Raw genomic sequence first — 22,851 nt, 5'->3', positions numbered from 1 at the left:
AAGCCACCACAATGAGAAGCCTGCACACCTCAACAAAGGATAGCCCTGCTCACCTTAACTACAGAAAGAGGGCATGCAGCAACAAAGATCCAGCACAGGCAAAAATAAATAAATAATCTTTTATACTAAAAAAATTTATTTTATGCTTTTTAGTAAAAGTTATACATAATTTAAATCTAAAATAATCTCTAGAATTTTTAAAGTTATAAAATGATTACTCAGTCAGATTTTTAAAATTACTGGGATAGACTTAAAAGCACATTTCCATAATCTAAAGAAGTGTGAATAACGGGAAAGCTTGTTGTTTTTGTTGTCTAGTCACTAAGTCGTGTCGAGCTCTTTTGCGACCCCATGGACTGTAGCCCACCAGGCTCCTCTGTCCACAGGATTTTCCAGGCAAGAATACTGGAGTGGATTGCCATGTTCTTCTCCAGGGACTCTTCCCCAACCAGGGATCGAACCCATGCCTCCTGCTCTGGCAGATAGGTTCTCTACCATTGAGCCGGAGAGTCTCTTGGATTGTAAGGAGATCCAACCAGTCAATCCTAAAGGAAATCAGCCCTGAATATTCATTGGAAGGACTGATGCTGAAGCTGAAACTCCAATACTTTGTCTACCTGATGTGAAGAACTTACTCACTGGAAAAGACCCTGATGCTGGGAAAGATTGAAGGCAAGAGGAGATGAGGACGACAGAGGATGAGGTGGTTGGATGGCATCACTGACTTGATGGACATCAGTTTGAGTAAGCTCTGGGAGTTGGTGGTGGACAGGGAACTCTGGCATGCTGCAGTCCATGGGGTAGCAAAGAGTCTGACACAACTTAGTGACTCAATAACAATAACCACCCAAAGCAAGCCATCATCCAAGTATGTGTATACATTTCATGCTCCCAACAAATTCATACACCATTACCATTGTAAAGTGGTAAAGATATAATCTATACTCCTCAGGGGGCAAAGTATTGGACTATTAGAAGTTCTGAAGGTCCAAAGCAGTGGCAGGGGACACATTAAGAAGGTCCCTGGGATCACTAAAGAGGATACAGGATACTGAACCTCACAATATTGAACTAAACAACAGGTATTTCCCTTACAGTGTCTAATCACAAGAGCATTCTAAAACTCTAAAAATTACTTCCCTTGTTAGTTCTGTGATACAGTCTAATATCAGACATCCTGTTTATAAATAATTACATAAGCACTGAATCTATCAAGCAAGTCTAATTTTTTAAGGCTTCAGGCTAACTCCACCATTGTTTTTGTTTTTTTTTAAAGGAGCTTAAATAGGTTTCAAAATATTAAATAAATCATAACAAACCACTTACCAAGTTTCACTGGGCTAGGTGTTTTTTTTTTCAGTAGGAAAAGGAATGGCTTGCAAACGGAAGCTTTTAGTCGAGAAGATGAACATTCAGGTTGAGAAGCGACTTTTAGGCTCTTACATAAGAGGTCAATATGCCCATATTCAGAGAGAGGTTCTGTTAAAGAACTTGTCAAATAAAACTTGCCATGAAGTGTACAGACAAGCTGACCAAGTACAGATGCAAATTCTTTTTTGACAATGTCAGAATCATCTTTGACTTTATCTCTAGGGGGGAAAAAAAGTACTAAATCTTTTGGTTTCATTTTGTGGTCTAAATAGTCTTGCCTCATTTGGGGCAAAAGTACTGATTAAACAAAGAATAGAAGCAAAAAAATTTTAATTCTAAAACTAAAAGCAACATTTGTTCTATATATCCAGCAATAAACATAAATTTGTATATATGATATCTGTTCAATCAAGTTGTATATTCAAATTAAAATATTAATACATACACAAGAATCTTGGGAACTCTGTTATAAGGATTCTGCTGCTGCAGTAAGATAAAGAATCCATTAATACAGCTCGTCCGGATTACTTCATGAGAGCTCTGCAGGGCCCAGCTGTAAACTGCTGTTCTCCACTCAAGGTGTATTCTTCTTGGAAACAGAGTTAGAAGAAATACACATCGTGACTGGGCCTGTGGTGCTAAAAAAATTAAGTCCATTAATCAAGATTTCTAAGTGTTTATTTTATATACACACAACATACATACTTATTCCTTATTGTAAAGTCAAATAACATTTAAAATATATACAGCATTTAATTAAAAACTCCTTTTCCATTTATTAAGCACATGCACTAAAAAAGGTCTATGTATAATCTTACTAGTAACAGGGAAATCCAAACTGAAAACAACACCCAGAAAATAGCAAAAAAACATATATTTGTTTAGGTAGTTACATCTTTGACTTTTTTTTTTGGCTACACCATTCAGCTTGTGGCATTTTAGCTCCCTGACTAGGGATCAAACCTGGGCCCTCCACAGTGAAAGCACAAAGTCTTAACCACTATACTGCCAAGGAATTCCCTCTCTTTTTTAAGACAGCAAAAAATTTAAAATTTGATAATGCCAAGTGCTGGTAAAGATATGAAACAAAAGGAACTCATATTTTGCTAACAGCAATGTAATGTGGAATGACATCTTTGGAGAACAATGTGGCAGAATAGAGCTGAGGATGCATAAATCCTACAATTTATCCCTTTCTACACGTCTAACTCCTTTTTGAACTATTTAAAAATGTACCTTATTTTATAATCACACATATAGAATTTTGTGACCACTTACAGTAGCTATCTGAAATCCTCTGGCTTAATGTTAGAAGACTGGTGGCAAACGTGGTCAACTTTAAAGAGTCATCATCAGAATGGAGACAAATCCATGGAAGTGAGAGCATTCCACATAAATCTTCCAGGATATGATCTTCAAATGAAGTGTTTACTACAGAAACACACAATAGGTGATTAATGATATCTTTTCTTTAATCATATTTAGCTATGTCTTCTTTCAATTTAAAAAAAGACATTCTACACATCAAATGGAATTACAATAAACATTCATAAACAGGGGTTCTTAACATAAAGATGATGTTCTGAGGTCTGCGAATCCAAAGGAATTAACTGTGACTTTATGAAAATATGCATTTATATTTTTAGTAGCATTCTTTATATTCTTAAAATAAAATTTAAAAGCTATAAATAATTTCTACTGACTGAAAAAGAATACTAAAAGTATTATACAAATAAATTTAGAACTTATATATTACTGATACGCTTAACAGAACTGAAATTAAAAATAAACTTTTGGGCATTCCCAACATTGGTTCATTTAGGCCTTAGGCAAAAAACAAAACCTATTTTCATACTGATTACTGGTTATTTTGATCCGTTGCTTTTTTGTACTCACCTTGAATATACATCAAAGCATCATATATTTTTACCACTTTGTCAATAATTGTCTCCAGATCAGGTTTCTGAACAGATTCTAACAAAGTCCTACAGCTCTTAAGCACCTTTGTGTAAAAATCCACAGACATCCAAGTTATCATTACCGAAGGTTTCTTCTTACACTTCTGTTGACAGTCCTTGAAATTATAGCTGCAGTTAAAACATTTTTTAAGACAATTAAAATGAATTTTATTATAGTCAAAACTAATATTGTAGTAAGCAAAAAGAAATTGTGAGTATAAAACTAACCTAAAACTATAAACCAATTCAAAGTAAATATGCATATCAATTAATTTTAATCTCTTCATGTCAGTCTAAATCACACAGGATTTGGTAATTAAAGTTAATCTATGCTATTTAAATGTGATACCACCAGGCTTTAAAATAACAGAAGATATAGCTGTGTAAACCCTTTCTTAATAATAGGACAAAAGCAGACTTTACCCAAATTAGCTATTACTTCAAGTTATCTCAAATTCCAAATTTAAGGCAATCTGAATTAATACAGCTTTTTTAATCTCCTTCATAACTTTGTATTAGCAAGTGAAGAGTGACTCAGGAAAATTAAAAGATTAAAAAAAAAAGAAAAACAACGAGTGAATCAGGAAACACGGAATAAATGATCATATAAAAAATTATCAAGGAGTGATGGTCTATAACATGGCAGTAAAAAATAAGACTAAATCTTCAGAGAGGGTTCACACTGTATTTCTTCTGATAGAGTAATTAACCTATATTAACGCTAAACTAAAAATATCTCTAATGAGTTTTAAATTCCTACTTTTATTATCAAAGGGGAAAGTTCTCTTGATGAAATATTTGGCTTAAAGAGCACTGAATTTTGAGTTGTATAAAAAAATGTTCTACCTTTCCACCCCAGAAAGTTAGTTCAGGCTTCAGACAAAAAAGAGCCTCAATTTTGAATGTGTAAAGAGGACATAAAAACATTTACTTCAGAGAATTATTGTAAAGATTAAATAAGATATGTACAGTACTTAACACAGTATCTGGCATTTAGCAGATGCTCAATAAAAAACAAATTTCTCTTTCACAGAAAAATTTTGTGTTCTAAGGTCACAAAAATCAAGTGAATAAAGAGGTCTTCCAAGACAATAAATTCAAATGTATTACACCCAGAAAATACAAGTTGTTTTTACCAGTCCATGTTTTGATGAGAACAGTGAACAGTACACAGAGCAGTCAGTTGTAGAATGACAGCAACTCCTTCTAAAATCTCACTAATAGGATTCTTCACATTATTGGATTCAAGGAAAATTTGAAGGTCCTCAGCCTTCTGTTTCAGTGCACTCCATAATATGCTCTTTTTGTTCATATCCACATGTTTAATTCTGTAATTAATTATAACCAGAGTGTAAAGATTCATATTCATATGAATTTATATAATCTTGCTTGTACATGAAAAATATTTTAAACAAAAGACAGCATGTAATGGCAACTACTGGCATTTTGTTTGTTTTTTGCTATACCATATGGCTTGCGGGATCTTAGTTCCCCAACCAGGAAGTGAATCCAGGCCACAGCAGTGAAAGCACTGAGTCCTCATCACTGGACCACCAGGGAAATCCCTGCTGCTGCCGCTGCTAAGTCGTTTCAGTCGTGTCCGACTCTGTGCGACCCCACAGATGGCAGCCCACCAGGCTCCCCCGTCCCTGGAATTCTCCAGGCAAGAACACTGGAGTGGGTTGCCATTTCCTTCTCCAATGCATGCAAGTGAAAAGTGAAAGTGAAGTCGCTCAGTCGTGCCCGACTCTTTGCGACCCCATGGACTGCCGCCTACCAGGCTCCTCTGTCCATGGATCTTCCAGGCAAGAGTGCTGGAGTGGGGTGCCATTGCCTTCTCCAGGGAAATCCTTACAACTACTGAAATTTATAACAATTTTTACAATTGGCTAAAATATGGGAACTCTTTGGCTACATTACCAAAAAAATAATTTGCTAACATTTTTTAAATTGTTGATAGATGTATAGTCACAGAGATTTTTTTAATGTATTAAAAAGTCAAATCAGGCAAGTAAAGACTTTCAAGTAACCATATTTAGTCATGGAATTTTTTATACTAAAATAGACTACAAGAACTATTAGACTTTTTAAGCACTCCTTCGACTACTTATAGAAAGAACAAATATTCTTGGTGTATTTAAGGCAAAGCACTTAAATAAAGGTGATTTTTAAGTCACTAAAGTTCTATTAAGTGGCTAAATACAAACTGAATGAAAGTCATACTCCTCGGTCTGTTTTGGTGCTCTTTTGGAAGAGTTTAAAGATGAGCTGAGTCGACGCCTTTTGGGTGATAGTCCATTGCTATTACTGCTGAGGTTTTCCTGTTGAATTTGGCACTGAACTTCATCAATGATTTCCATACTTTCCATTTTTAAGGCTGCATATAGTGGGCCCAACAAATACTGAGAAAGCAAAAATAATTTTAAAAACTATTTCTTAGAAAATAAGTTTATATGTATTATTCATAGATAGCAAAAATGCATTAGGTATCAAGATTCCAAAGAAGGTAAATTATTTTCAGAGTCTCATCAAACAAAACAAAAACCTAAGTTAATCTAATTATTTCACAGTGTATATATAGACACATATATAGCTTTATATCTAGAATTATGGTTCTATAGTTTTAGAAGGCCTAAGACAAATCCTTCTATAACCTGTTTTCCCTTGACCAAAAGAAAAATTCTACAAGAAAATGACTAACTTCTTTTATACAACAAATCTAGCAAGATTTACAGATAAAGTAAAATATTATTATATATAAACTAAAATATTTAATCAATTTATTGCATATCTATTGTATCACACTCCCACAGTTCAAATAGAAAAAAAATAGTCATAACTAGTCATACATAATTTGGCATGATTAGTACTATATACTCATAGATTTTCTAGAAGTGATCGATTATAACCTGACAAAGAAAAAGTCTAGGTGAGTGCTCAGTTTTTGCAATGAAGTTGATACCTGGCCCCCTTTTAATTAGTAATGCAACAAACATGTTTACTCTTCACAAACTCTAAAACATTCTACTCCATTGGCAATTCATTACCAACATAGTGAACAAACCTTTCTGAAACCAAATTAAAAATCCATAATAGGAAGTCAAAGTAGATTATAAAAAGTATCCCATTCTGAATGTACATTATTATAGATATTCTCACAACCAAAAAACGATATTCTATTTCCTCTTTATTACTTTTGCACAATGCATACACTTAAAGCAAAAATATATGCTTAACAAGTAACCTTAAAAATGACTTACCTCCACATCTGCCTGAACTCCAAGCACATCTACAAGACCTTTACAAATATTTCTCACATAAACCTTCCTGACTTGTAAAGCAGATTCATACCCAGCTGGCACATATTTAAGGAAATACTGCAGTAAGTGGCACAAAGCCGCTTTTAGCAAATCAGACTTAAGCTGCAACAGCACACCATCTTCAAACATGACACAGAGTTTTTCTAGCAGCATATTTAAGTAGACAGGCTCAATATTTCTATAAGCTTCTGTTTCAGAGGAGAACAAGGTCTTTATCAGCTTTGACAATGGCTCTTCATAGAGTTTCAACTGGTCAGCATCCATTTGTACTAGTTGTTTTAATAATTCGAAAAATGAGCTGAAAAAAGTGCTGGCTGGTTGTGCTGGTAGTCCTCCAAGCTCAAAGAGTTCAGTTAAAAGACTAATTGCTAAGGATTTAACTTTTGGACTCCCATACTCTAGCAGAACACAACCTATCTGCCAAAGGAAGAGTTCCTGCCTTCTAAAAAACACAATTGCAATAATACGAATAAGAACCGTCAATAAAGTGACTTCAATAAACTCTAAATTTTGCATGTTCGTGAGCTGCAAAGGAGCTGGCTGTAAATATCCTACATGTTCATCGAATTGACTTAAAAACCGGTGAACTACCACTGGCCATTCCACAAAGTGTTCTATTGCATATCTTTTGTGGAAGTAAATCAAGTCTTCAAAAAGATGTAATAATTCCTTCATCAGTACTCCAAAAATAGCAGGACTCTTGCTTTTAAAAAGAAATAATAATGCACAGATGACTTCACAAATTTTTTTGTGTAACATATGACAGGATGGAGTGGCTGCAATCCGCAGAAGTCTTGTTATGATCCAATTACTGAATTCTTTGAAATAAACAGAAAAAGATATTAAATAAATAAGTATATTAGAGTGCTACTTAATTTGCTAAATGCTTGATTTATTTTTAAAGTATAAACTTCATTGACCAAATAGTCTAAAACATTCCCTACACAATGGAAACATATTATAATAGTTTAGAATACCAATTTGGAGTCAGACAAGATTCTAGCTTTCCACTTAGTAGTTGTGTCCTCCTAAATCCTACAATATAATTTCCTGAACTTTTAAATTGCAACTAAGAGATATATATTTTATATCACAGTGTAGCATAAATATGAATATTATTTTATTTAATAAATGATACAAGTTTCATAAAATATTACTTATTCTGCAATGTTCTATGATATTTCTAGTCAATTATATTTCATCTTTAATACCCACTAAATGAGTTATAACCTGTTGTTTAAAAGTCAGTGCAGCAAAGAATATAGATTAACAAGTATTTATATTTTTCCAGTGGTCATGTATGGATGTGAGAGTTGGACTGTGAAGAAAGCTGAACGCCAAAGAATTGATGCTTTTGAACTGTGGTGTTGGAGAAGACTCTTGAGAGTCCCTTGGACTGCAGGGAGATCCAACCAGTCCATTCTAAAGGAGATCAGTCCTGGGTATTCATTGGAAGGACCAATGCTAAAGCTGAAACTCCAATACTTTGGCCACCTCATGAGAAGAGTTGACTCATTGGAAAAGACCCTGATGCTGGGAGGGACTGAGGGCAGGATGAGAAGGGGACCACAGAGGATGAGATGGCTGGATGGCATCACCGACTCGATGGACATGAGTTTGAGTGGACTCTGGGAGTTGGTGATGGGCAGAGAGGCCTGGCGTGCTGCGATTCATGGGGTTGCAAAGAGTCGGACACGACTGAGCAACTGAACTGAACTGATAATGTATTAGTAGTTTAATAAGTACCATGACAGAAGAAATGTAGAACACTTTGTATCAACAGAGCATAAAGAAAGCCTAACTAAGCTAGTCCTAGCATAGACCATCAGTAATCGTCAGAAAAGACTTTTTAGAGGACATACTATCAAAGTTGACTCTTAAGATTCAAGCAAAAAATTTTAAAATACTCTATGCATTGTACAGAAAAAAAGATATTTGCTTTACATCTCTTTATGATGAAGCTAACAAAGGGACAAAAGTAGTGAGAATAAGGAGAAAAGCCTGGAAAAAAATTTCAACATCCAGAATGGGAGTAGTAAGCTTGTTCTGAGAGGGCCAAATATGAAATATTTCAGGCATGAGGGCCATATATGAAATATTTCAGGCTTGAGGGCCATATGATCTCCATGTCAACTACTCAGTTGCCTTTGAAGTAGCTGCAGACAATACATAAATGAATGATCATGGCTATGTTCCAACAAAACTTTGTTTCCAGAAATAGGCAGCCAGTCTATGAGCCATGGTTTGCTAATGCATGATCTAAAAAAAGACATTATCAAAAACAGAAAAAAGAAAACTGCTTAAATGTTCAATGGTGTATAAACATTTTCAGTTACTTCTGCTCCATTTGTGGTATCTAGTTCATAATAAAAGAAAACAAGGATGCATGAAATAAAACCATTTCGCTCCCTCAACTTATAGCAAATTTGACTAAAATACACATAACAATGTGTATGTGACATTTCAGGAGAGCAGAAGAGGCAGAATTCATATAAGAGATCAAAAATGAATGTACAAACAGCAGAACTTACCAATACAACTGCCTCTGGCTTCATTTTGCCCATGGCTTCCATTCACATTTACAAACATAAGTGGGGAGGACTTCATGATATGTTGGATGAAATCAAGCAACATCACAGAGGTTGGCTGAGAGTCAGTTTTCTTTACAAGTTCCAGAGCAACTAAAACAACAAAAGATTCATTTTAAAAAGTCATAACAAATTAAATGGCAGTTTTTTTGTTAAGTAACTAGTCTTTGGTGACAAGAATTATGTCCAATACAGTGTTTATGATAAATTCATGGGACTAAACACTACAATCCTATCTTCCTAATTTTAAATGTTTAATAATCACATGTATTCATCTGTCATATATCCATTTACCAAACATGTAGGCTATAGGCCTATAATATTCCTGGCACTGTGTTAAAATCTGAGGATTAAAAAAAACACCCTAACAATCAGGTGAGGGAGTCAGACAAATAAACTAGTAATTATATCAATAATATGATGTGTTAACTACACTAATCTACAATAAATGAAACAAGGGTCTGGAAAGAGCCTGTGAAGGAGTTGATTCCTAGATGATGAGAAGTTGGTCAAACAGAGAGGGTAAGGACAAGTGGTCTAAACAGATGGAGTACCATATGAAAACACATTTTGCAAGTACTCAGTAGTCCTTTGTTATTTTTCAGGAACTCAAAATTTTACTGATTGAAAAAGAAAGGCTAGATGACTATTGTAATTCTTAAAATCTATGTCAAATTTGGAATTAAATTTATAAATCATGAGCCACATGCCACTCCAGATTGTCCCTTCCATGTAATTTCAACAGACATGGCACATATGACACCATCTTACCAAGTTGGTAGTATTTGTCTTTTAGATTGTCACAAACAGTAAATAGTTGATTCAACAACTCACAGAATCTTATTACCTTCCATAGACAAAGTGGCCAACTCTTATATAAAGAGTTTCTTAAAATGGCATTTGCTGTTTTTCAACCACTGACATAAGACCTATCTAAGAGAGAACTGGCCAAATATTTTTATTTAAAATAATTCATATATCAAAGAAGAATCAGTGGCAAGCACTATCTAGATAACAATGAGGAAAACAGAATTATTTTAAAAGTGTAAATCACATTATATAATAAGTAATACATACTTTAATATGAACAACAACAAGTAACTATCATAAATCCTAACTATATATCTAAAGCTACATGGAGAAAAATGCTACTATAATGTGCATACATGAAAAAGAAAACAATTCATGATTTATATCAGAAATAACTGTTTCTTACCAACATTTACATCTGTAAGTATTCGGTCAATGAACTGACATAGAATTTGTCTTGGCTTCTGTACAACAGTATTATATTCCTCTGGACTGGCACTAAAACACAAATAAAATGCTTTTAACCCTTAAAGGGATGATACCATGGATGATACCACTCTAACGGCAGCAAGCAAAGATGAACTAAAGACCCTCTTGATGAGAGTGAAGGAGGAGACTGAAAAAGCCAGCTTAAAACTAAATATTAAAAAACTAGTATCATGGCATCCAGCCCCATTACTTCATGGCAAATAGAAGGGGAGAAGGTGGAAACAGTGACAGATTTCATCGTCTTGAGCTCTAAAATCACTGTGAATGGTGACTGCAGCCATGAAATCAGAAGACAATTGCTTCTTGGCAGGAAAGCTATGACAAACCTAGACAGTGTGTTGAAAAGCAGAGACATCACTCAGCCAACAAAGGTCCAACTCAGTCAAGGCTATGGTCTTCCCAGTGGTCACGTAGGGTTGTGAGAGCTAGACTGTAAAGAAGGCAGAGCACCAAAGAATTAATGCCTCTGAATTGTGGTGCTAGAGAAGACTCTTGAGAGTCCCTTGGACAGCAAGGAGATCAAACCAGGCAATCTTAATGGAAATCAACCCTGAATACTCATTGGAAGGACTGATGTTAAAGTTGAAGCACCAGTATTTTGGTTACCTGATGTGAACAGCCAACTCTGGAAAAGTCCCTGATGGCAGGGACTGAGGGCACAAAGAAAGAGGGTGTCAGAGGATAAGACGGCTGGATGGCATCACCAACGCAATGGACATGAAGTGAAGTTGCTCAGTCGTGTCCAACTCTTTGTGACCCCACGGACTGTAGCCTACCAGGTTCCTCCATCCATGGGATTTTCCAGGCAAGAATACTGGAGTGGGTTGCCATTTCCTTCTCCAGGAGATCTTCCTGACCCAGGGATTGAACCCAGGTCTCCCACATTGTAGGTAGATGCTTTACCGTCTGAGCCATCAGGGAAGCAATGGACATGAACTTGGGCAAACTCTGGGAGATGATGAGGGACAGGGAGGCTTGGCGTGCTGCAATCCATGGGGTCACAAATAGTTGGACATAAGTGGGCGAATGAACAACAACCCTTAAAGGGACTCATGATTTCATCTGTAAAGAATTCTCTAAAGTTGAACTTACCAAACGTGTTTAGTTTTAATGTTGACACTGATAGTATTCTGCAAAGTATACAATCTGCAAAGTCTAGACCTGTCTTGCCCAATATGGTAAACCTTTATCACACGCTATTGAGAACCTGATATATAGTTAGTCCAAAATGAGATGTGCTACAAGTATGAAATACACATTGGATTTGGAATATTCACTACCAAAAATGTGTAATACTGCATTAATAATTTTATATTAATTACATGTCAAAATGATAACATCTGGATATACTGAGTTAAATAATATATGTTGGGTTTCTTTAGTTTATTTTAATTGAAGCATAATTGACTTATGACATTGTATTAGTTTCTGATATACAGCAAAGTAAATCAGTTATCATATATTCTTTTCCATATTATTTTCAATTATGGTTTATTACAGGATATTCAATATAGCTTTCTGTGCTATACAATAGGATGCTGTTGTTTATCCATCTGTATATAATAATTTGCATCTGCCGCTGCTGCTGCTAAGTCACTTCAGTTGTGTCCGACTCTGTGTGATCCCATTGACGGCAGCCCACCAGGCTCCCCCGTCCCTGGGATTCTCCAGGCAAGAAAACTGGAGTGGGTTGCCATTTCCTTCTCCAATGCATGAAAGTGAAAAGTGAAAGTGAAGTCGCTCAGTCGGGTCTGACCCTCAGGGACCCCATGGACTGCAGCCTTCCTGGCTCCTCCATCCATGTGATTTTCCAGGCAAGAGTACTGCTAGTCCCAAACTCCCAGCCCAATTCTCCCCTGCTCCCCACCTTTGGCAGCCATAAGTCTGTTCCCTATATGTGAGTCTGTTTCTGATTCAAAAATAAGTTCATTTGTGTTGTATTTTAAATTTCACATATAAGTGATATATACAATATGGTAATAATATATATTGCTAAAATTAATTTCACCTATTTCCTTTTTGTAATGTAGCATTTTGTAATATGGGAAACTTTCAATTATATACGTGACTTCCTTCATATTTCTGTTGAATAGATCTAGACTTCTAGAAAAATCAAGAGAAAACAGTTTCTTCAACAAAGAAATTCCAAGGGAAAAAAAGAGAGAAGAAACTTATAAAGAAGACTTAAGAGCTATATCGACCCAGGATGTCAGGATTGAGAACACGTGTACACCTGTGGCGGATTCATGTTGAACTACGGCAAAACCAACACAATATTGTAAAGTAAAAAAAAAAAATAAAATAATAAATTTAAAAAAAAAAGCTGTATCGACCAAGCACAATGGCTGATCCTACATTGGATTCTGAATCAAGAATAAAAACTAATACCATAAATAACAACTGGGAAAATTTGAGCAGACTAGATATTTGATGTTTTTAAGAAATTAAAGTTTAAGGTATGAAAATGGTATTGTGGTATGTCTAAAAAGTCTTTACACTTTAGAAATAAATAGTGGTATTTATTGATAAAATGATGTCTGGAATTTGCTGCAAAGTACTCTGAGGAGTAGATTTAAATCTATTAAGAAATCTATTTAAATATATTGAGAAATAGATTTAAGGGACTAGATCTGATAGACAGAGTGCCTGATGAACTATGGACAGAGGTTTGTGACATTGTACAGGAGACGGGGAGCAAGACCATCCTCAAGAAAGAGAAATGCAAAAAAGCAAAATGGCTGTCTGAGAAGGCCTTACAAACAGCTCTGAAAAGAAAAGAAGTTAAAAAAAAAAGGAGAAAAGGAAAGATAAACCCATTTGAATACAGAGTTCCAAACAATAGCAAGGAGAGATAAGAAAGCCTTCCTCAGTGATCAGTGCAAAGAAACAGACGAAAACAATAGAATGGGAAAGACTAGAGATCTCTTCAAGAAAATCAGAGATACAAAGGGAAGATTTCATGCAAAGATGGTCTCAATGAAGGACAGAAATGTTAGGACCTAACAGAAGCAGAAGATATTAAGAGGTGGTAGCAAGAATACACAGAAGAACTATACAAAAAAGATCTTCACAACACAGATGATCACGGTGTGATCAGTCACCTAGAGCCAGACATCCTACAATGTGAAGTCAAGTGGGCCTTAGGAAGCATCACTATGAACAAAGCTAGTGGAGGTGATGGAATTCCAGTTGAGCTATTTAAAATCCTGAAAGATGATGCTGTGAAGGTGCTGCACTCAATCTGTCAGCAAATTTGGAAAACTCAGCAGTGGCCACAGGACTGGAAAAGGTCAGTTTTCATTCCAATCCCTAAGAAAGGCAATGCCAAAGAATGCTCAAACTACCACACAATTGCACTCATCTCACATGCTAGTAAAGTAATGCTCAAAATTCTCCAAGCCAGGCTTCAGCAATACGTGAACTGTGAACTTCCTGATGTTCAAGCTGGTTTTAGAAAAGGCAGAGGAACCAGAGATCAAATTGCCAACATCTGCTGGATCATCAAAAAAGCAAGAGATATCCAGAGAAACATCGATTTCTGCTTTATTGACTATGCCAAAGCCTTTGACTGTGTGCATCACAATAAACTGTGGAAAATTCTGAGAGAGATGGGAATCCCAGAGCACCTGACCTGCCTCTTGAGAAATCTGTATGCAGGTCAGGAAGCAACAGTTAGAACTGGACATGGAACAACAGACTGGTTCCAAATAGAAAAAGGAGTATGTCAAGGCTGTATGTTGTCACCCTGCTTATTTAATTTATATGCAGAATACACTATGAGAAACACTGGTCTGGAGGAAGCACAAGCTGGAATCAAGATTGCCAGGAGAAATATCAGTAACGTCAGATATGCAAATGACACCACCCTTATGGCAGAAAGCTAAGAAGAACTAAAGAGCCTCTTGATGAAAGTGAAAGAGGAGAGTGAAAAAGTTGGCTTAAAGCTCAGCATTCAGAAAGCTAAGATCATGGCCTCCAGTCCCATCACTTCATGGCAAATAGATGGGGAAACAGTGGAAACAGTGAGAGGCTTTATTTTGGGGGGGCTCCAAAATCACTGCAGATGGTGACTGTAGCCATGAAATTAAAAGACTTTTACTCCTTGGAAGGAAAGTTATGACCAACCTAGACAGCATATTAAAAAGCAGAGACATTACTTTGTCCACAAAGGTCCATCTAGTCAAGGCTATGGTTTTTCCAGTTGTCGTGTATGGATGTGAGAATTGGACTATAAAGAAAGCTGAATGGCAAAGAATTAATGCTTTTGAACTGTGGTGTTAGATAAGACTCTTGAGGGTCCCTTGGACTGCAAGGAGATACAATCACTCCATGCTAAAGGAGATCAGTCCTGAGTGTTCACTGGAAAGATTAATGTTGAAGCTGAAACTCCAATACTTTGGCTACCTGATGTAAAGAGCTGACTCATTTGAAAAGACCCTGATGCTGGGAAAGATTGAAGGCAGGAGGAGAAGGGAATGACAGAGGATAAGATGATTGGATGGCATCACTGACTCAATGGACATGAGTTTGGGTAAATTCCAGGAGTTGGTGATGGACAGGGAGGCCTAGCATGCTGTGATCCATGGGGTCGCAAAGAGTCGGACATGAGTGAGCAGCTGAACTGAAATGAACTAAACTCTGAGGAGAGGAATAGAGCCATTAATTGATTATTATCATTATGTGAAATGGGAAATCTATATACCATTTTCTCTTTTATTGTATGTTCTAAACTTTCCACAATAAAAATTCAATAGGCTCAGACGGTAAAGCATCTGTCTGCAATGCGGGAGACCCGGGTTCGATTCCTGGGTCGGGAAGACCCCCTGGAGAAGGAAATGGCAATCCACTCCAGCACTCTTGCCTGGAAAATCCCATGGACGGAGGAGCCTGATAGGCTACAGTCCATGGGGTCGCAAAGAGTCGGACACGACTGAGCAACTTCACCTAAGAACCACCAAGAAAAAGTAATATTAAAAGGAGATACAATAATTAATCTGAGGAAGAGTATTCTAGAATCCTGAATGAATTCAACTTGAGTTCTATAATTTTGTATGAGTAACCAAGGAATAGAACATAAGAATATAATACAAAGTCTGTATTCCACTACATGATGAGGAATCATTAAGCCAATCATGTAATCAACAAACACTTACTGAGTGCCTATACTGAACTGAACTGAACTGAACTGAATGTACCAGAGAACTCATCAGAAGCTACTATTGGGAAGGTAAAAGATAGTTTAATGGAGGAGACTGATAAGTCAATCTAGCCCTCTATCCAGACCGGATTATGATTTAATCACCAAAACAGTTAACACAGGTGGAAACACAGGTATGGGGAGGAAAAAACCCCAGTTTTAGAAACGGCAAGTTTAAGGTCTCAAGGGAACTAAGTGGGATGTCCAAAAGACTGTTGGAGTAACAGTTCTAGACCTCAAGTGAAATGGGATATAGACTAACTAGCCTAGAGATACAGACTAAGTTATCGATACATAATAGTACATATCAAGCAAAGCTAGACATACTGTATTATTTCATATTTCACACGAAATAAAAGCAGGAAATTAGACCCTAATTTTCACATGAGAAAACTGATTCTTATGCAGATTATATAATCTACCAGTATTAGAGCTAGTAGCAGTGGAAGCCTTGAATAAGGATGCAAAGGTAGTAAGTAACAGGAAAGCCAAAGACAGAACCTTAAGGTTAGAGAAGCCATGAGGAGAAAAGCAAAGGGTCAGAGAAACAGAAAAGCCATGAGAGATGTGTTCTAGAATCCAAGGAGGTAAGAATTCTAAGGAGGGAGCTGTCAACAAGATCAAATAAAATTAGTTAAAATGTCCTTTGCATATATATATTAGATGGTAAAATACATTTAACATAAAATTTGCCACCTTAACCTTTAAGAGTACAGTTCTGTGGCATTAAGCACATTCACATTATCCTACACCATCACCATCATCCCTCTCTAGCACTTTTTCATCTTTCCAAACTGAAACTGTACTCGGTAAACAATTATCTCCCGACTTCCTCCTCCTCTTCCTACAATTCTGTTTCTATGAATTTGACTACATCATACAAGTTATATTCTATATTTGTCCATTGTGACTGACTTATTTCACTTCGCATATGTCTTCACAGTTCATGCCTGTTGTAACACGTGTCAGAATTTCCTTCCTTTTTAAGGCTAAATAATATTCTATATACTGTGTGCATATATCATATTTTATCTATCTTTCCACAGATACTTGAGCTGCTTCCACCATTTAGCTACTGTGAATAATGCCCCTAAAAAGGTGAGAACACAATATCTGTTTTATTCCCTTTCAGTTATTTTGGGTATATACATAGACGTGAAATGAAAGATTGTATGGTAATTCTACGTTTAATTTTTTTGAGAAACTGCCATACTGCTTCCACAATAGCTGCACCATTTTACAGCCCTACTAACAATTTACAGAGGTTCCAATTTTTCCTTATCCTCACCAACACTTGTTATTTTGTTTTTTTTTTAATAGTACCCATCCTCATGGGGTTGCAATGATATCTCTTCATAGTTTTGATTCACAATTTCCTAGTAATTCGGGATGTTGAACATCTTTTCATGTGCCTTTTGCCCATTTGTCTTTTTCTTTGGAGAAAGTCGACTCAAGACCTTTCTTTATTTTTAAGTCTCATGCTCTACTGACCATCTCCTCATTTTTAAATCAGGTTAATTTTCTGGTTGCTGTTGATAATGAGTTATAGTTCTTAATAACTTTTGGATGATAACTCCTTACAGATATATGATTCGCAAACATTTTCTTTCCTTCCATGGGTAGTCTTTTCACTCTGCTGATACTGTACTGTACAAAATTTTTAATTTTGATAATTTAAAATGTAATTTATTTTTTGATATGCTGTCATGCTTTTGGTGTCATATTCAGAAATCACTGCCAAATCCAATGTCATGAAGCTTTTACCCTAAGAGTTCTAAGAGTTTTACAGTTTTTACTCTTTCATTTAGGTCTTTGATCCATTTTAAGCTGATTTTTTTTAATGTCCTTTGAATTTTAAAATTTTAATGTAGAGGTAAAGGCAGAAGCCAGATTTTAAAAGTTTGAAAAACAAATGAAATGTGAATATTGAGAAGAGCATGCTCTTTCTAAAGCTTGACCATGAAACGAAGGGAAGAATTGGAGTTGGCACTAACTAAATGAATACATGAGATCAAGACAACTTTGTTTTGTTTCCCTTAAGATGAAGAGACTTGAACAACTAATTCTTGGAACTTGGCTTTCCTTCCTGGGATCCATGTTTAAGTAGAGAGACTCCTTGGATAGCATGATTATCATTAGTTATAATGATAATCATTAATATATATTAATATAGGATGAAAAGATGAGTAAAGGTACTAATAATAAATTCAAAAGACAAATAAAGCAAGATGCCTTGCTTCAAGGAAGTTGCTGGGGAGAGGGGAAGAACACACAAAAACAATAATCAAGCATTATATACACCCGCAGCAGGAAATAACTAACTCTGCCTAGAGGACTCAGGGAAAGCTGTGTATAAGTGATGGGCTTACTCCATCACTTCTACTGGCAAAACAGCTGAGGATATATTAGGTAAGCTGGTTATTTACAAAAAATAAAATTAAGTATTTCATACAAATAACTTATAACATCTACATAGTACTGTAAATGTACATATATTTTCCCACTTAAACAATGCTAAAAGAAAAAATGAGAAAGCTAATTATTTTCTTGATTATTCAATCACAAAGTCCAATATAAGTGATTACATACAGGACCCAAGGCATCTACAGTTTATAACTGCCATGATGGAAATGGTCCTGATACATAGTAAACAGTCCAAAAAACTTTGTGGAATGAATCAATGGTTCATAAGAATCTTTCTGAATCTTATGCCTCCTTCATCCTTAATGTGTAATCTTTTCCGAACCTGCGGAATATCTACCAATAGACCATAGGATCCTAGAGGTGGGAGATTATATTTCTCTATGAATTTCTGCACTACCAAGAGACCATAAGCTGCTTCAGTAGAGAAACTGTGTTTTAATTCTCTTTGCATTGCCTATACCCCACCTAGAACTGTGTCCTGTTTGACAAAAAAATCACTAACTGAAATAATAAATATTTACAAATAATGTAAACCCTAGGCACACAGAATCAAAGAATAAGTAGTTGTATTTATACATCAGAGAAAAAACTATGTTGTTTATCTTATTATTTAATCCAGAACTGGCCAATAGAAATATAATGCAAGCCACATGCATAATTATAAATTTTCTAATAATCACATTAAGAATGTAAAGAGAAACAGGCAATTTTCATCACAATAATATGTCAAAAATATTATCTGAAAATGTAATCAATATAAAAATTATTAACGAGATTGTTTATACTCCTTTTGGGAACTAAGTCTTTGAAACCTAGTATCTCATATTTATAGCATATCTCAGTTTTAGATTAGACACATGTGAAATGCTCAATGGCCACATAAAGTTGGTGTCTATAGTGTACTCTAGGACATCACAGATTTAAATATAACCAAAAATTTTTCAAGTCTGAAATTACAAGGTAACATGACTTGTTTTAGACAAAATCAGGAGATTTTGTCATAAACCAAGTGTAATTTGACAAGTGTCACTTAAAAACGTGAATGAGGAGGTCTGTGGTGAAGAGGAACTGGGATTGTGGGCGGTGGTGAGAGTTTCCTATAAAGTCTAAGTTTGTAAAAAAGACTATGCATTCATGTGTCATTTGCATAATTTTAAAAAATCAGTTTATAAAGGTGAAGTGACTATCATTTATTAGATATACTATTAGAATAAAGAAATTCATGGGAGGGTAAGCATTTCTTATTTTGCAACCTCGACCTTAGAACTGAGCTTAAGAGGGTATACTTCTTCAAAAGTATACAATAATATTTGGGTGGTAATTTTAGTATCACATAGAGTTTGGATACATTTAATAAACACTTTAGCACTTCACCTGGGCAAGCATCAAATGCCAGGAAAACCAAGATACCATGTATTTACCAAGTTGATGCTTTTGAAGTGTGGTGTTGGAGAAGACTCTTGAGAGTCCCTTGGACTGCAAGGAGATCAAACCAGTCAATCTTAAAGGAAATCAGTTCTGAATATTCATTGGAAGGACTGATGCTGAAGCTGAAGCTTCAATACTTTGGCCACCTGATGCAAAGGGCTAACTCATTAGAAAAGACCCTGATGCTGGGAAAGATTGAAGGCAGGAGGAGAAGGAGATGACAGAGGATGAGACAGTTGGATGGCATCACCGACTCAACAGACATTGAGTTTGAGCAAGCTCCGGGAGCTGGTGATGGACAGGGAAGCCTGGCATGCTGCAGTCCATGGCGTCACAAGGAGTTGGACACAACCGAGCAACTGAACTGATGTATCTCCCCTAAACCAATGAGCAGTTTAAAGGACAAAAAAGTAAGAAGGCAATTTTAACACAGTGTGGTTGAGAGTTAATACAGCCAAGACAGAACATAGAAGGGACACTAAGTCCTGAGCAGGACCTGGAGGAGTCAAGCCTCCTTGGAGGAGTCAAGGCTCCCTGGAGGAGGTGACACAAAGTAGAATCCCTAGGAGGCTAGGCAGGTAAAATAAGGGAAGGAAGGCGGGTATTCCTGTGGAGGAAACATGTGTAAGGGCTCAGGAAAAAGAACATAAGCTGCTCTAGAAACTGTCAGAGCGTCTGCATGGCCAAAGATCAGGGAGGCATTATCTGGAAATGAAGCTGAAGAGGGACGATAAGGTCAAAGCTCAAAGAACCGACTAAGGAGTTTGAATTCTGTACTGAAGGCGATGGGACAGCAAAAGGTTCTAAGTAGCTGAATGAATTTACATGTTTTTAAAACATGAATTCAACTATGTTAATTCCATAGCTTCCTACTGAACTTAAATTCTACCCTATAAAGTGCTAAAGTATCTGGCCTCTGCGTACCCCTCCATCCTTAATACTGCTCTCCTCTTTGCTCCCTATGTTCCAGGCTTCTTCCTCCTCTTGACAAAGTAGGCTTATTCCCACCTTGGGATCTTTGTATTTCCTACTCCATCTCAGACACTTCTCTCAGTTTCACATTATGAGCTTCTTCTCACCATCTAAACCTTCTCTAGTGGCTAATGTTGCTGCTCTCCAGTCCCTCATCTCCCTCTCATTGTCTCATTTAACATTTTGATGGGAACTATCACTATTGGAAAATATTTTGTGATTACAATGAAATTTTAAACAGGAAAGTCAGAGATGGTCCTCGGAAATGATATCTGAATGGAATCAGCCAGTGTTTAAGATAGAAGAAACAAGTATAAAGGAATGAAGGCAGGAACGACCTTGGTGTACTCTAAAAATAAAGCCAACGTCATTGGAGTAGAGTGGGCAAGGGATGAATACACGGCTGTGAGATCAGAGGTAGGCAGAAGCCAGATTATGGTGGACCTTAGAGGCTCTGGGAAGGAGTTTGGATTTTATTTTAAGTATGCTGGAAAACCAAGGGAAGATTTTGAGCAGGGGAATAATGTTACATAATCTACAATATGATTCATGGTTGTAAAAATCACTTTGGTTGCTGAGCAGGAAATCCACTGTGAGTGGGTAAAAGTAGAAATGAAGAAATTAACTGGGAAATTACTTTAATAGTCTAGATAAGAAATTATGGTGATAGCAGTGGAGATGGTGAAAAGTGTTTTTTTAAAGATAGGGTGGACAGGATTTACTGATGGATTATTAAGGCATAAAGGAAAAAAAAGTAAGGATAACTCTTAGGCTTTTGGTTGGTAGATTTATAATAACCTGGGGAAGGAACAGATTTAAGGACAGTAAATCACAAGTGCTGCTTTAAATATATTCATTTTAATTTCTGAGTGTAGATGTTGAGTAAGAACCTAACATATATCTTTGGGCTAGAGATATAAGTTTGGGAGCCTTCAGCATATGCATGCATGTGTGCTAAGTCACTTTAGTCATGTCTGATTCATTTTTGAGGCTATGGACCATAGTCCACCAGGCTCCTCTGTCCATGGGATTCTCCAAGCAGGAATACTGGAGTGGGTTGCCATGTTCTCCCCCAGGGGATCTCCCTGACCCAAGGATCTTATATCTCCTGCACTGGCAGGTGAATTCTTTACCACTAGCACCACCTGGGAAACCCTATCAGCACATCAGTTCAGTTCAGTTGAGTCGCTCAGTCATGTCCGACTCTTTGCAACCCCATGAATTGCAGCACGCCAGGCCTCCCTGTCCATCACCAACTCCTGGAGGTCACTCAAACTCACGTCCATCAAGTCAGTGATGCCATCCAGCCATCTCATCCTCTGTCGTCCCCTTCTCCTCCTGCCCCCAATCCCTCCCAGCATCAGAGTCTTTTCCAATGAGTCAACTCTTCACATGAGGTGGCCAAAGTACTGGAGTTTCAGCTTTAGCATCATTCCTTCCAAAGAAATCCCAGGGCTGATCTTCGAATGGACTGGTTGGATCTCCTTGCAGTCCAAGGGACTCTCAATCAAGAGTCTTCTCCAACACCACAGTTCAAAAGCATCAATTCTTCGGTGCTCAGCTTTCTTCACAGTCCAACTCTCATATCCATACATGACCACTGGAAAAACCACAGCCTTGACTAGACGGACCTTTGTTGGCAAAGTAATGTCTCTGCTTTTGAATATGCTGTCTAGGTTAGTCATAACTTTTCTTCCAAGGAGTAAGTGTCTTTTAATTTCATGGCTGCAGCCACCACCTGCAGTGATTTTGGAGCCCCCCCAAAAAAGTCTGATACTGTTTCCACTGTTTCCCTATCTATTTCCCATGAAGTGATGGGACCAGATGCCATGATCTTCGTTTTCTGAATGTTGAGCTTTAAGCCAACTTTTTCACTCTCCACTTTCACTTTCCTCAAGAGGCTTTTTAGTTCCTCTTCACTTTCTGCCATAGGCAATATTTAAAGCCATGGGACTAGACAAGTTACTGAGGAATAAGATGGAAAGAGGGGTTTGTGTGGTTAAGAATCCACCTTGCAATGCAGGGAACACTGGTTTGATCCCTAGTCTGGTAAGATCCCACAGGCTGTGAGGCAACTAAGCCCGTGTGCCACAACTACTCAGCCCACACACCTAGAGCCCGTGCTCCAGAACAAGAGAAGCCTCTGCAATGAGAAGACCTCACACTGCAACTAGAGAGCAGCCCCAGCTCGCCACAACTGGAGAAAGGCTGTGTGCAGCAACGAAGACCCATCACAGCCAAAAATAAATAACAAGAAATGAATATTAAAAAAGAAAAAAGATGGAAAGAAGACT

At 36.8% G+C, this 22,851-nt stretch overlaps 1 protein-coding gene across 1 annotated transcript in view; it reads right to left on the bottom strand.

The window, feature by feature from the left end:
* Positions 1–20,517, bottom strand: part of ATR (ATR serine/threonine kinase) — a 105,473-nt gene extending 84,956 nt beyond the window's left edge. The window contains exons 1-10 of the mRNA XM_052645566.1: positions 20,510–20,517; positions 10,454–10,545; positions 9,181–9,330; positions 6,590–7,467; positions 5,553–5,731; positions 4,466–4,657; positions 3,268–3,458; positions 2,650–2,802; positions 1,817–2,009; positions 1,327–1,589 (exon numbers count right to left, since the gene is read on the bottom strand). Of these exons, the coding sequence (XP_052501526.1) occupies positions 1,327–1,589; positions 1,817–2,009; positions 2,650–2,802; positions 3,268–3,458; positions 4,466–4,657; positions 5,553–5,731; positions 6,590–7,467; positions 9,181–9,330; positions 10,454–10,545; positions 20,510–20,517 (2,299 nt within the window). The remainder of the gene's footprint in view (positions 1–1,326; positions 1,590–1,816; positions 2,010–2,649; positions 2,803–3,267; positions 3,459–4,465; positions 4,658–5,552; positions 5,732–6,589; positions 7,468–9,180; positions 9,331–10,453; positions 10,546–20,509) is intronic.
* Between the last annotated feature and the right edge of the window lie 2,334 nt (positions 20,518–22,851).

The sequence above is a fragment of the Budorcas taxicolor genome, chromosome 1 (assembly GCF_023091745.1).
Source record: "Budorcas taxicolor isolate Tak-1 chromosome 1, Takin1.1, whole genome shotgun sequence".
In the NCBI taxonomy this organism is placed as follows: domain Eukaryota; kingdom Metazoa; phylum Chordata; class Mammalia; order Artiodactyla; family Bovidae; genus Budorcas; species Budorcas taxicolor.
Note: the sequence above shows the minus strand (reverse complement) of the source record. Positions and strands in the feature narration are given on the sequence as shown.